This window comes from Camelus dromedarius, chromosome 23 (genome assembly GCF_036321535.1).
Source record: "Camelus dromedarius isolate mCamDro1 chromosome 23, mCamDro1.pat, whole genome shotgun sequence".
NCBI classification, from domain to species: Eukaryota; Metazoa; Chordata; class Mammalia; order Artiodactyla; family Camelidae; genus Camelus; species Camelus dromedarius.
In genome coordinates this window covers 23,626,164-23,638,856 of record NC_087458.1, presented here as the reverse complement: position 1 = coordinate 23,638,856, position 12,693 = coordinate 23,626,164, and the positions used below count along the sequence as shown (strand labels likewise).

At 39.5% G+C, this 12,693-nt stretch overlaps 1 protein-coding gene across 10 annotated transcripts in view; it reads right to left on the bottom strand.

The window, feature by feature from the left end:
• RASAL2 (RAS protein activator like 2) overlaps nt 1-12,693 on the bottom strand; it is a 302,791-nt gene that overhangs the window by 36,525 nt on the left and 253,573 nt on the right. For all 10 annotated transcript variants that reach the window (XM_031435709.2, XM_031435711.2, XM_031435712.2 and 7 more), the window contains one exon: nt 485-638. In XM_031435709.2, coding sequence (XP_031291569.1) covers nt 485-638 — 154 coding nt within the window. The remainder of the gene's footprint in view (nt 1-484; nt 639-12,693) is intronic.

Sequence of the window (12,693 nt, the reverse complement as noted above, 5' to 3'; positions counted from 1 at the left end):
GGACTGGGCTGGGTGCAGGGATTACAAAAAGAATTAACACATGGTCCCAGATCTCGAACTGCCCATGTTTTAGTTAGAAAAAATATGGTTTTGGTCAACTTCCTCAAAGAATCATTAAAATTGGGGGCTTAGGCTTTGGGGAGAAAAATAATGTCTTAGGTGATATCTTTATCAATACTAAAAAATTAAAATACTAACTTAATAAATTAGTCTTGTGACCTCTGCTGAGAATGCACTAAGAACTCACTTATTTTGAAAGCAGAAGTAGGCCAAAAGGAATGAGAAGCAGTCATTAATAACATCGATCACCGACATAATTAGGTTAGCAGATTTCCAATTTCCTTCCCGCAAGTAGGCAATTTTCAGCAACTGAAAACCAGTTAAGATGATTGGATCATCAACACCATAGTAATGGAACCACAAGAAGACTGGACAGAAAACCTCTTTGCTGTCTCATTGCTCTTACTTCTTCCTACATTTTTACCTCAAAGCAGAAGTCTTGGCCAAGGATGCTGCTGTGCAGTGGCTTCACGGACACAGGCTCCCCTCTGCCTAGGTCCAGGCATTCCACTGCACTGCACGGGCTCAGCAAGGACTCATGGGAGCGGGACTCTTTTAGTTTAGGCAGCCCACGAGACCTAAGAGTACAAAAAGATATTTATGATGGTGTAACCATTAGCCAACGAAGAAATAAAGGTCAAATGCAGTGGAGACTCACAGCAAAGGTAAAAACGCCTAAGGGAGAACTAAACAAGGAGCAAATTCACAGTTAATCTGTAATAATAATAATAATAGTAGTAGTAATAATAATAATACCATATTCCTGTGGCACATATAAACCATATATATTTGTATGTGCATGCACACACACACACTTTTTCTTTTTTCAAACAAAACACAAAAATTTACTATAATTTTATTAGTCTCAAGGGCGCTCAATGCCCCATCACAGACATTGTTTTTATCCTCATTTGTGTACTGGAGATGGAGAAATATATACTATCCAAGGTTATCTTGGGTTCTTTTTTATGCAAAGGTGTTATTCCTTTTTTTTTACCCATGCTATAGCTTTGTCCTCTGCTATCACTGACAAAACAGTAGTGGCGGAATCTTCATTCTGTTTCTTTCTGCTTTGGCAGAATGAACACACACACACACACCCCAAAGCCAAATTTTTCAGCACAAGACCCTGCTTTTCAAAAGGTCTGATTTCCACCTCAATATGGAATTCTTTTCTGGCAAGATTTTGGTTCTATCTATGCTTTACTGTACAAATGTGAATAAAGAAAAAAATGCCTTGAAGAAACTTCCCACCCTCAAAAGAAACGTTCAAACGCTCCTCTAGAAGTACAGATCTTTGTCAGCCTTTCAGGCATCCTGGCTGGTTCTGTCCCCGAGTTGTTTAAAAAAAAAAAAAAAAAATGCTGCGAAGCACTTTTGTTACTGCAGAAGCCAGTACTCCACTGCCTTCCCCTTGGGGGAATAAACGAAGCCAAACAACAGGAGACACAATATTCTTGAATCTAGAACTGGCTAGCCATGCAGTTTTACTCAATAATTATAGTATTTATTGACTGAAATGCCCGGCGTTAAATACACATGTTTCAAGCAGAAGTACCTAGTAATAGGGATAAAAAGAAATGCCTTGTGTAAAGACATTTGTTTTTGTAAAACACATGAAATAAGCAGCCTCATTGACTTGCTTGAAATAACCATGTTAACACTCGAAATACCTAGTGCCACAGTAGCTTTCAGTTAAATTATAAAGTAATGAGAGATGGGGAACCAGCACTGAAGGCTGCTCTTTCCCTTCTGTTTCCATTCTAACACTGTTTAATCAAATCCATACAGTTAGGAACATCTTTAGCAACAGGATTTTAGTTCATTCTTCTTTTCCACACACATCAAAAAACAGTCACCATTTAATGTTTGGAGTGAAAAAGTGTGTTCTAATATTCAGCAGTCTTTTTAAGGCAAAAAACATCAGTAATTATATTTACTATTGATAACACAAAGTATGCACAAAAGCTGCCTAGTGTTTTATACGTAAAAACAAAACAATGTAATGGCTCCGCATTTACTTCCTTTCGTTCTATTGGTTAAGACAATGACATGTTAGATACTGTCAACACAGCGCACCAATTATAAGTAACTAAATGCAAAAACAATTTTACTTTAAGGTAATTACCAACCTTTCCCAATATACTTCATAGGAAGCCTGGCTTAGGCAACAGGATATTGCCAGCTTTCTTAAAACACATACGAAACAACAATTCCAGCCCATTTTCCCAGGAGGAGTTGCTTGGAGGGGAAAACCCTCTCCTGCTCTGAGAGTGAGTCTCTCAACAGAAAAGATGAGGCATATTTAAAATAGAAGGAGGCTGACTTTTGTTTCTTAAATTCTCTAGGAAGATATTCGAAAACATAAATTAATTGTATTTCAAACCAAATAAATGTCTACCTACATGAAGCAACCGTACAGCCATCGTGCAGTGCAACCCCAAATCATAGCGGCGCCACATGTCACGGTAGAGCAAGTCACTTTCTGAACTACATCTCAGGAAACAACTCTCTGTTTAGAAGACGAGAACCAAGAGAAGATGGTTTCCCCTGCTGCCTTCGGTTCCTGATAGCATCTTTGGCTAAATGTTTTCCAGGTGTAATTTCAAGTCTTCAGTAGCAGAACAGACACACATACAACAGAACATGAAGCCATCTCCCAAACAGGCTGCAGGACAGGATAATATTCCTTCTTCTCTTCCTCAGGCTGCATCCAGCCGCTCAGGTAACACAAACAAGGTTCCTGGGCTCTAGGCTGGGCCTGTTGCCATGGTGCTACACCTAGAAGGAGATTAGAGCTGAGGGCAGCAGGGAGAAGCTGCGGCTGGAAGGACTCAAGGAGCATGCTCTGCCAACGTGACATCTTAAGACAGAGAGGAAGGAACGGCAAGGCCCCATCCATTTCAAGAACAGTTTTGGAGTCAAAAGCTGTAGGGAAAAAACAGAGGCAACTCTGGGGTGGAGAAGAATCTCCTAACTCTGACAGAGAACAAAGCTGAGAAGTTTCAGCTGTTTCCTAGCTGATCCCCAGCCCCTTCTAAAAGGTATTCGCCACGTCCCACCGTGCAAGTTCAATCTTTCTCTCCTGTCTGCTCTATTTCCTTTGCACTGCTTACCTTCGTTTAATGTTTCTAGGTATTATTTTACATTAACTTATCTGAGTCACACATTTTTTTTTCTTTTAGAGAGAGTTGGATCAAATTCTTTATTCACTCTACTTCCAATGCTGAACAAATTTCATTTTGATACTCGGGTTTAACTTCCAAATACAGCCATTGACAGATATTACAACACAGCCATCTGGAATTCGAATTCAAAACTTTTCCTGGTTACTGAATTTCAATTATTAATGTATAGCTCAGAATCCCATATTGTACAGCATTTACGTATGTTTGTGTGTTTACCCACCTACACCCAGGAATTGAACACTGAAGTTGCTAATATGACTAACATGGCTGATGAATAAGTAAGCAAGGCCTTCCTGTACTGGGAAGAAAGGATCTCTGAGAAGACAGGTAATTCCCAGAGAAGCAGGATTACGGTAAACAGGAAGATCAAGCAGCCTGGGATTGGTGTGCGGGTGGCAGAGAGGGGAGGCACTATCTGTGCAAATGCTTCTATATAGCATCACGAGTAACCCCAAGTCCCCTCTGAATCCTGTTTACTGCCTGTACCTTCCTATGAGTTGATTTTTCTTAGATCTGCTAACTAGAGTTTTAGCAGCTCCATATGGCACTACAGCTTACTTCTCTAACGGAAAGCAGAATGCGGATTTATTGAGAGAATAATATGAGCTTAAAACAGCTTCTCCCAGTCCAATCTGACAATGGCCTTCATCGAGGACCCTGGCCTCGAAACTCGACATTGCGAATCCCTTGACTACTGGTCAAGGTTCTCTTCCTGACCGCTGCAGCCCTACTCCCCAACCCCCAGCATCACAAACACCATGTAATAATTCAGAGCTCAAGTATGACTACTTCTTGGTTTAACTGGGGAGAAGAAGCAATCTTACCTCTAATTAGGGAACACCGTAGCCTTTACATTTTTGCTTTCAGGTCAGCAGACAATCTTCAATTCTGTGTAAACTCCAAGCAAACTAGCAATGTGATTGGTAAGGGTTAAAAAATCTAATTGCTTTGCTGATGAAGATTACCTGCTGCTTCTGACCTATTTAAGAGATAAACTACAGGCAGGAGGGGCTTTCTATTACTCACTACAGTGAATGAATATTATATTGCTTTAACCCACATCCTTATGTGAAATCAGTATTAAAATACAAAAGTGAAGGGCTGGGGGATGGGAGCCAACACACACCATTGGATACACTGATGAAGAAAAAAAAGGAGTCAAAGAACTCTGATTAGAGCAACGTTAAGTAAAACACAGCTGCATTTTTCCCAGCTCAACCATCCAATTTTTCAAAAAGCATATTTCCCCCAAAGCGCCAATAGTGCTTGGATGTGCTAGCTTGCTCAATCTGCCACAGGTTTACAGATTCAGTTCCAAACTTGGGAAACTTTTAATTAAAAATGCTTATTGCCACACAAAATCCTGTACTCCACTGCAGGTGAATTTCTGCTTGGTGTGGCAGTTACACGATTCCAGACTGCTTCGCTGAATTCTTGAAAAGACAGCTCAGTCATAAACTCGGTACAGCGATACATGCTTGTATTCACCAGTATGTGTTCCTAACGCACTTCACCTTGTTTGAAAATTTCCCAGGTAGTAACTAACAAAATTCGGTATCCTAATACCCTACCAACAAATTTACACAGGGTCTAATCAGTTTTTTAAAAGCTGCATCTGAGCTTTCACTTTGAGAAAAATGCAGCTTGTGCCCCAGATTTTATAGTTTTTCAACCTGCTATCTGTGAATTCAACTGATGTTTTCTGTTTGAAAGAGCAGATCCTTTCCTATACTATAAAGGTTTCCCTACCTGGATTTTTCTTTTTAAAGGAAAAAAAGAAAAGAAAGAAATTAAAGCTCATTCACAAGAGTTGTACTTGAGTGCTAAAAAACAGCCCTCCCCGGGGACCATGATGGCACTCGCTGCTCTGATTCACCCGCTGCAGTTACAGCTGTCCCCACTGCTGATGTCACTCACTGGTTTTTGTGTCAGATTAAAAAACAAACAAACAAACAAAAAACACCACACAGCCACTCACACAAAACGCTATTTATGGAAACGTAACATGTACGGCTGATCTTCCTTCTCCCTGCTCTCAGCTGCTAGACAGGATGGGCTAATGAGCCCAGCTACCCAATGGTAAAGAAGGATGTTTGTCAGCCTGAGTTTTTACTTAAAATGAATAAACTCATGGTAAGGAAACTTATCATCACAATCAAAAATGACATTCAGCCTATTCTGGTACATATACATGTGTGCAGACAATGAAGGTGGACACAGAATGAGGACAAGATTATAAATATTAAAACATGTTCTGAAGAGCAGAAAACTCAACTAACCTCCAGTATGACAGACACTAGGAAACAATCTCCTTACAGAAACTGTACCATATCGTAATACACCTCTTTTGTCCTTAAATTGCAAATTGAATAAAATCTACTAATGTCTATGAAACAAACTGAATATAAACATACTCAATTAAAAAACCATGAACTAAATCAAATGACACTCATAAATCAACTCAATCAACATACTAGTTTAAGAGTGAGTGGAAAGACTAGTAACTTTTCGTTCTCTTTGCCTTAGATTTTTAGTCTCATCGTTACCATAAAATTAAGTATAGGTGAAAGGAGGATAAATAAGGAAGAAACTGACCAAGTTCAATGACATTTACTTCTTAATCATTCCTAAATTCATGACTGTTTGCTTTCTCATTAGCTCTCATTTGGTTGAACAAGTGAATCTTTGTATGAATCCATCTATCCACTCAATGGTTACTTGGTGTGCATTACGCATCAGGCAGTGCACTAGAGGTGGATGCCAGGAACAAATGGTGAAGAAGGAAGGCAAGGTCCTTGGCTCACACACAGTTTATATAGTTCACAAGCAGTTATAATACAGTGTGGTAAGACCTATGAAAAAGGATACAAAAGAGGCTCTGTGAGCACTTAGAAGAGCTCTGGATATTCAGTTGGGGATTCAAAAAGGCTTTTTTTTTGGTAGGAAAAAGTAATGTGATGTGGCCGTAAGGACAGAGTAGAATTAGCTACATGCAGATGTGAAGGTACTGAGAGTTCTAGGGGGAATGACCAGCACGTGGGAAGGCCAGTAGGGAGAATATACAAACCTAGGGTGTTTGAGGAACTCAAAAGAACTCCAAACTCAAAAAGCGTGGCTCTGGTGCAGCTGTGGATGTGTGTTGGGGCTGCGAGAAAAGGGCGAGGGAACAATGAGGACTGAGGGGTACCATGATTGGACCTGGTGTAACGTGAGTGTTTTGGTGTGACCACAAGACCATGGATGGACAGAGAAAGGCTGTGGGTGGTGGATCAGATGTGCATCTCTGCAAGAGTGCTTTGGCTAAGCAGTGGGAAAAGGAGTACACAGAGGGGAGAGAAAAAAATGAGAGACTCATAGAGACTGGTTCATAAATTGTGACAGGAATCCGAGTAAAGGTCACAAACCAGAGCAGCAGAAATGCAGAAGTGGATGGACCTGGGTGGAGATTAGGGGGTAAGCAGGCCTTAACGACTACAATACTGGGGGCATCAGGGAGAGGGCAGAGTCAAGGACCAGCCTCTGGCTACGAAGACGGTGTCCTTCACAGACGTGACAGGCGATGCTGGTTAAGGAGAGGGTGGAAATAAAATCAAGTTTAGTACAAGTTTGAGGTTCCTGTGGGAGTAGATCTTTGCCACAGATTGAATGTTTGCATCCCCTCCAAATTCACATTGAAATGCTAACCTCCAACGTGACTGTATTAGATGTGACCTTTGAGAGGTGATAACTGTCTTTATTAAATAGATCCCAAAGAGATCCATCGCCCATTCGCCCATCTGAGGACACAGAGAAAAGTCAGTCTTTGGACCCAGGAAGCAGGTCCTTACTAGAGACCAAATCTGCCAGAACCCTGATCGTGGACTTCTTAGACCCCAGAACTGTGAGAAATATGTTTCTGTAGGTTGTAAAGCACCTAGTCTATGATGTTTTTATTACAGCAGCCTCAATACACCAAGACAATGTGAATCCTGAAAGACAACATGCAGACTGATAAATGGTCCTCAGAAAACAACCTGAGAAGTGCTAACATTTAAATCTACAAAGCTGATAGAGAGGCTGAAGAATTTAAAAGACAGAAGGAGAACTGGGAGACTCAAGTATCATAAAGCCCAGGGAAGAGAGCTCTTAAGAAGGATGGACTGTCCATTACTGCAGAAGATAGAGTGTTAAAATATTAATAGTAGCCATGGGGTATATGAACTGGGAGATAATTGGAGACTTTGACAAGAGCAGTTTCAGCGAAATGATGAGGACAAAAATGAGACTGCAGAGGGTTGAGAAAATGAATGGGAAGTGAGACAGTGGAGTCCGGTGGTGAATGAGTGGCAACTGGGAAATAGAGGGAGGCATGAGGTTGAAATAGGGTTAAAGGAGGCTTTCTCTAATCACATTTTCCCCTTCAAATAGTAAAGTAGTAAGTGCTCTTGGTAATAAATTCCAAGAGCTCAGAAGAATAGAAGGTGAAAAGTATAAACGAGGGTACCTCCCTCAAGCTTCTATGGAAAACACCATTAACAACTGTGACGCACTCCCAGAAATTTTTTGCACATAGACAACCAAATATGATACATATACATATACATATGTGTGTGTGTATGCATGTTTACACACACAAATGGGATTCTACTATACTTTTTTCCTTAAAAGTGTATTTTGGAATTCTGTCCACACTGGAACATATAGATGTAGCTTGCCTCTTTTTAATGACCACAAAATATTCCCTTACATAGGCCTACAGAATTTTAACCAGTCCTTGATTACCACCTAAGTTTTTAATTTTTCTTTTCTTTTCTTTTCTTTTCTTTTCTTTTCTTTTCTTTTCTGGGGGATTACCACCCAGGTTCAAAAAATATCTTAGTACATATACCTTAAGTACATGTGCATGTATTCATGGTTTAAATTTCCAGAGGTGAAACTGCTAGACCAAAGAGCACATATATTTAAAGTTTCGATATTGCTAATCTACCCTCCGTAATAGATGGCAGCAATTTAAATTCCTACCAGCAGTGCATGTTTCTATACACTACTGCCAAAATGAGACATGCTGAACTTCAAACACCTTTGCCAGTGTAACTGGTGGTAAGTGGTATTTCATTTTTGCTTTAGTATGAATTTCTTTACTTAGGAGGTTGAGGACATTTTAACATGTCTATTGGCAATCTCAGTTCCCTCTTCTGTGAATTACGAACTGCTATTTCATATTCTTAAACCATTTTTCTATTTGTTGAACTTAACTGATATGTAAATATGACTTGTAAATTAGTACTTTTTCTGTCATCTTTGTAACTACTTCCCCCAGTTTATGCTTAGGAGGGGTTCCTCCATTCCAAGATCGTAAAAACTCTAGCTATATTTTCTTTTAGTTTTTACCCAATCCACTTGGATTTAGAGGGAAGGGAAAAGGAAAGTATAGTCGGGAATATCTTCATATTTTACCAAATTGTGGAAATATAATGACCATAAATTGACTCATTAATTATTACTGTATAGTAATCAACTCTTATTAAGAGTTGTTGTTTTGAGTGTGTGAGTGTATGTATATTTTTCCCTTTGATTCTTCCTTTTTTCTCAGTCATTTTCTCAGCAGGTTAGAATTCCTATCAACACACGCAACAAAGAGTATATTGGAAAATGCACTCAACTTGGAGTCAAAAGCCCTATGTATTCATGTCAGCTCCAGTCACTCACTAGCCATGTGACGTGGAACCTCTTCTTCCTGAACCTTAGTTATCTAATTTGTAAAATGTGGATAATGACTGCTCTTCCTATCTCTCACAGTTAGTCTGAGAATCAAATGTAATCATCTATGATTTTATAAATATCTCATAAACTGCAGTACTATACAAATGGGACTATCATTACAAACACAGTTTTTTCACAGTGACATGACATGCATTAGTTCATTTTATGTAAATTATTCATCTGGCTGAGGTTAGGATAGCTATTCTTGAATATATTCTTTGCTGGAAGAATATGAAGACAGAAGGAATAAATGTAAGGAAATAATATTCTTCTATTAAGATAAAACTTTCTAATGAATTTAACATGCTACTGTGATACAATTAGAAACTTCAACTGGGCTTGAATTCACAAAACTAAGGGATCTTTAATTGGCCCATACCAGTAAACACTGGTAAGAGAAACTCTATAATCTACAGCTAGGCTGTATTGATTTAATTAATGGCCTGGAAGCCAATAATTTCTGAGAAGTTGTCATTCTATCCAAGTACACCATACTGGAGAGTCTTCTTCTTACTATCTATAATTTGTTGGGACACTCCCCTGTTGTCTCAGGCCAAGAAATTAAGTTCCTTAATAGGACAGGCATTGTGGTAGGGATGGGGATACAAAGACTGTCCACTTGAGGAGCTTCCAATCTGCTGCAGTAAGCAGAAACGTGAAAAGATAAATTCAACAGAAAGTAGTCAGTCCTACAGTGAGGTGTATACAGTTGGCCATGGGTGGGTGTGTGGGGTAGGTGCTTAGTCTAGGATGATGTATAGGAAGAACAAGGAAAAGAATTCAGGGAGCATACGACTCCTGACTTGGGTACTGTTGCATGAGTATGAATTAGAAGTAAGCCTGACAAAGGACAGGGTGTGAGAATAGGCAACGGTATTTGGGATAGAGAGGGCAGCAAGACGAAAGCAGAGAAATATGAAGCAGTATAGTGTAAGTAAATGATAAGCTTTTAGAAGGAGTGGTAGGAGCCAGTGCTGAGAGTTAGTTCCATTTTGTACGATTGTAGATTTCAATAAAATTATTATATACATATGTAATGAGATATTAAAATTGAAGTTTCAATTGAGATTCTAAGATAAAACATGTTGCATACCAAAGTGAAGTACTAGACAAACTGTAGACTTTACAAAGGAAGTGTTTTGGAACCAATTCCATTAACTTGAACCTCTCAGAACAAGACTACAAAAAGTGGTGAGAATATGGAGAAGGAATTTTATCAGAGAGAATTTCTGGAGAAAGCTATAAGGCTCATCACCCGACCCCACCCCACCACATGTATACATGAGGGATATGGGGAGGGAATGCACACAGCATGGGGTTTGATTTTAACTGGGAAATCTGGACGAGGAGAAATGAGGAACTGTTGGTAGCACAGCCCAAGTTGATGTTTCTGGATTAGGCTGCACTCCTGGAGGTTTGTCAGGGCAAAGGATGTGTGAGTATTTCCTTGTGGCCCAGAGGACTGGAAGGGTGAAGAGGCCAGAACAGCAAGAATTCCTACTTAGAAACAGTAGGAGGAGCTGCAAATGAACATTTAGAATAGAAATGTACTCACCAAACTCAATAAAACCATAGATGAGAACGCTTCAAAGAGGAGACATTTCTGAAGAATTCCCCAAAGTATCCCATTATGGAGGAGTCAGCTTTCGGCATCTGCCAGGCTCAGAGAGTATTATGGAAGGCTAAGAGAGAACTAAAACTTTCTTACTCTCTTTCCCCTCCTTTCTGTCTCCTCTTGCCCTAAATCTGGAGGGCACCTAAAACCACGGGTAGTTCAGCTGGACGGGAAGAGTAGATGAGGAGAGAAGGAGGTGGTTTACAACAGTTCCTTCTCCAAAAGCAAGGAGACTCTCTGCAATTGGCTTGGCTGGGGTAAGTTTGCAGTTTTGATTACTATCTTGAACTGAACACCACAAGGCTCTGAGTCAAGACCTTTTATTTAGAGTAACCACAGATTAACTACATGGATCACAGACCTAAATATAAAGGCTAAAAATCATAAAAATTCTAGAAGAACACATAGGTGAAAATCTCTTGGGATGCAAAAAAACCCCTAAAAATTGCCGGTGGACATGTAGATTGGTACAGGCACTCTGGAAAATAGGCGGTTTTTCTAAACCTAAACAAGTACTTATCATACAACCCACCAACTGCACTTGTGTATTTACCCCAGAAAAGTTGAAACTTACACTTGCACAACTGTTCACAGCAGCTTTATTCCTTAACAGCCCAAAACTAGATACAAATGCTTTTCAGTGGGTGAATGGTTTGACAAACTCCAGTATATCCATACAATGGAATATTACTCAGCCACAATAAGGAACAAACTATTGACAGATACAGCAACTTGCATGGATTTCAAGGGCATCCTATTTAGTAGGAAAAAAGCCTATCTTAAATGGTTACATACTATATGATTCCACTTATGTAACATTCTTGAAGTAACAAAACTAAAGAGATGGAAAAGAAAAAGTGGTTGATAGGATACAGGGGTGGGTGTGGGGAGGTGGGGATGACTATAAAGGGGTAGCAGAGGGAGTTTGTTTCTGGTAATAGAATAATTCTGTAGCTTGACTTTGGTGGTGGTCACACAAATCTATACATAGGATTAAACTGCACAGAACTATAAACACACAAATGAATGCATATAAAAACTGGCCCAAACTGAATGAAGTCTGTAGTCTAGTTAACAGCACCGTACCAATGTCAATTACCTGGCTTTGATATTACACTACAGCTGTAAGGTATCCCTACTGTGGGAAGTGCCTGAAGACTCTATGCACTATTTTTACAACTTATGGGTATACAAATTCAAAATAAAGAGCTAAAAACTAGGTCTAGGCGGGTGGGGGAATAGCTCAGTGGTAAAGTGCATGCTTAGCACACACAAGGTCCTGCTCTCAATCCCTCAGTACCTCCATTAAAAAAATGTTTTTTAATTAAAAAAAAACCCTAGTTCTAATTAGGAGAAACTCAAGAAGCTGAGTATATTATTCCAAAATAACCCCTATAAATGAATACCACACTTATTATTAGGTATCTCCTGACAAAGGACAAGCAGACTACTTTAAAACCATGCTTTGTCAGTGAGCCTCAGAATCAAAGACATTATTGCAAAGGTTTTCACTTGAGGGATGTTTGAAGGAGGTGAGTACATTCTATTCCACATGCTTATCTTTACCTCAAGGTGTTGGTAAATTTAAGTAGCACTTCTAGAACAAATCTGGCAACCAGCCAGGCATTCAGAATCCTGGAATGCCTGACTGTGTGGTATGACCATAGTTTTTCAGCATTTCCTAGTTTTTCAAACTTTTCAAAGCGCATTTCAACAAAAGGCAGAAACATCAGAGTCTTCTGTCCCAGCACCCTTCCACATGACATGGCTTTAATGTGAAGATGCTGCCAGTATTGATCCTACAAAATCAGTTTACTGGCTTTTATCTGGTTAGATGGCTTTGGAACAATGATGACTTTGTGACATCCTATCGATTTTGCCTCTAGAATGTCCCTTCTATCTTATCTCTGATTCTTCATTCCCACTACCACTACCCTCTTTAGAGCCTTTATTATGTCTTATCCTAGCTTTTTGCCAACTGGTCTCCGAAATTTAGTCTCTGTAAATCAAGTCATTTGGAATTTCACTGCTGGATTAATTTATACATAGCACAATTCTGATTATGTAATTTCCTTGCTCAAAAATGTT